The 2,422-nt window shown below is 46.9% G+C and overlaps 1 protein-coding gene across 2 annotated transcripts in view; it reads left to right on the forward strand.

Moving 5' to 3' along the window:
• Positions 1-2,368, forward strand: part of dus2 (dihydrouridine synthase 2) — a gene marked incomplete at its 3' end in the record, with an annotated part of 3,592 nt that extends 1,224 nt beyond the window's left edge. Inside the window, 8 exon segments of one of the 2 annotated variants that reach the window (XM_035665046.1) lie at positions 41-132; positions 215-258; positions 511-571; positions 683-730; positions 859-924; positions 1,042-1,112; positions 1,866-1,952; positions 2,200-2,368. In XM_035665046.1, coding sequence (XP_035520939.1) covers positions 41-132; positions 215-258; positions 511-571; positions 683-730; positions 859-924; positions 1,042-1,112; positions 1,866-1,952; positions 2,200-2,368 — 638 coding nt within the window. 2 annotated transcript variants of the gene reach the window in all.
• Positions 2,369-2,422: the final 54 nt, after the last annotated feature.

Below are 2,422 nucleotides of genomic sequence, written 5' to 3' on the forward strand. Positions count from 1 at the left end.
TGTTTATTTATTGTTTGTGTGTTTGTTGTTTGTTGATCAGAGGTGCTGGAGACGGTGGATTTTGTCGCTCCGGATGATCGAGTGATGTTCAGGACCTGCGAGAGGGAGAAGGACAGAGTCGTCTTCCAGATGGTGAGACAGAAAACATCTGCAGCAGTCTGCCAGTGGGCCGACCTCTGACCTCTGACCTTCCTCCTCCTCCTCTCTGTTTTAGGGAACAGCTGATCCAGACAGAGCGCTGACGGTGGCCCGGCTCGTGTGAGTCCACAGCTCTCCTTTAATCCACTTCAACATGTTGAACACAGTAAAAACAGACCTCGTTATTGGACTGCAGCTAACAGCGCCACCAGTGGTCGTTCAGTAAACTGCAGTCAGCAGAGACAAACACTGAACGCTGTAAAACTGACGATCATATTTAGAATAACGTTACTATCTGTAATGTTCCCGTATTTTATTTGGACGATGCGTCGTCGTTGTTGTTCTGTTAAAGACGAGTTCATGTGTCCACAGGGAGAAAGACGTGGCGGCTGTGGATGTGAATATGGGCTGTCCTAAAGAATACTCCACTAAGGTGAGTTTCCTGCAGTAACCCAACCTGCTGCTGCTCTGACCTTTGACCCCTGTCTGACCCCTGTCTGACCTCTGTCTGACCTCTGTCTGACCCCTGTCTGACCTCTTGCAGGGCGGGATGGGAGCTGCTCTTCTGTCGGACCCCGACAAGATCGAGGCGGTGAGTATTTCAGCCGAACGACGGCGTGAAGAAAATAACCTGAAGTTCAACCTGTCAGATATTATTAACAAAAACAGCTGATTATTGATTATTGATTATTGATTATGTGAAACCACTTTGACCCGTAGATCCTCAAGAAGCTGGTCACAGGAGTTTCCATACCGGTGACGTGTAAAATCCGAATCCTGCCTTCGGTGAGTGTTGTCGTCGTTACATCGGAGGCAGATTGATTCCGATCAGGTTGTCTGACGGTATGATTGATTGATTGATGCTTTAATAACGGGAGTATTGATCACTGACGCTGGTTTCAGTTGGAGGAGACGATCGGTCTGGTCCGGAGGATCGAGAAGACCGGCGTCGCTGCGGTCGCTGTTCACGGCAGGTAAGCTGCGTCTGTAACACGCCGACATCCTTCAACCAGGAGCTAATAGACGGCAAGTCACCGATTATTAGTATGAAATCAATGATGTTACAAAAACGGGTCATTTTGGGCGATTTACACGCCGTATACTTTAACGAACTCCTCGTAGACGATTGGTCGGATCGACTTCAGATTTTCTGAGTGCGACTTTAACACGTTCACCGTGAAAGGTTTTCAAAAGCTGGAGTTTTCATCGGACGGCGTGCCCGTGGCGTGGTGTCGAATTTTGATGCATCGCCATGAAGGAGGAAGTTGTCGTAACTTGAGTTCACTATTCAGTTCATTAATTTGTACTTTATATTTCTGTGTCCATATGTGTGTTTTTTCTCATCTCCACATTTCACATTTTTTAAGTATTATTTCATTTCTTTAAATGACTTAAATCCTTTAAAGTCTTTTCTGTGTTGTATGTAATGAACTTTTTTGGTTGCTCGTCATGCTCTCATGCTTTTTACATCAGTGTTATAATGTCTTTTTTTATTTTAATGGGCTTTTTCAGAGTTAAACACAAAGCTGGAAATTACTGGACACATTATTTCTACCGATAGAAAGAAAAAATAAATAAAACAGATCAGTTGTTTTTTTTTACCCTGGAATCGGTCTGTTGTGCTCTCGTTAGGAGGATTTTTATCTTCTTGTGTTTTTTCCCGACTGTCAGCCTGTTTCATTAATGCAACGCGATGTGTTCACTTGCAACCTTTCCGTGTCGTTCAGGTTGAAGGACGAGCGTCCCAGACACCCCGTCCACTGCGACTACATCCGGGCCGTCGCTCGGGCCGTTTCCATCCCCGTCATCGCCAAGTAAGTCGTCCCCTCCTCGTCTCCGGTGAACTGCAGTTCCTCCATCAGTCCTTCACCTTTTATTCTCTCTATCTTCAGCTGCTTCACCCGTCTCCTTAAATGTAACGTAACCAAGGACAGTGACAGTTAAAGCTTACAGACGTGTTTGTTCTGGTTTTCTCATGTTTGATATTTAAAAACCGGCAGTGAGATTATTTACCTGAAGCAGTTTCAGCAGTTGGTTAATCAGTGTGCGTCCCTCCGGCAGCGGGGGCTCTCTGGATCTGGTGAAGACCAACGCCGACATCGAGGAGTTCAGGAAGGCGACGGGCGCTTCGTCGGTCATGTTGGCCCGCGCCGCCATGTGGAACGCGTCGGTGTTCAGCAGCCGGGGTCCACTTCCTGTGGAGAGCGTGATGGAGGAATACCTCAAATACGTGAGTCTCTCTTCAGTTCATTTGTTAGAGGTGCGTCTGTCCCCGTGCGTCTGT

The sequence above is a fragment of the Morone saxatilis genome, unplaced genomic scaffold, assembly GCF_004916995.1.
Source record: "Morone saxatilis isolate NCDOM2014 unplaced genomic scaffold, NCSU_SB_2.0 Contig2, whole genome shotgun sequence".
Lineage (NCBI taxonomy): Eukaryota > Metazoa > Chordata > Actinopteri > Moronidae > Morone > Morone saxatilis.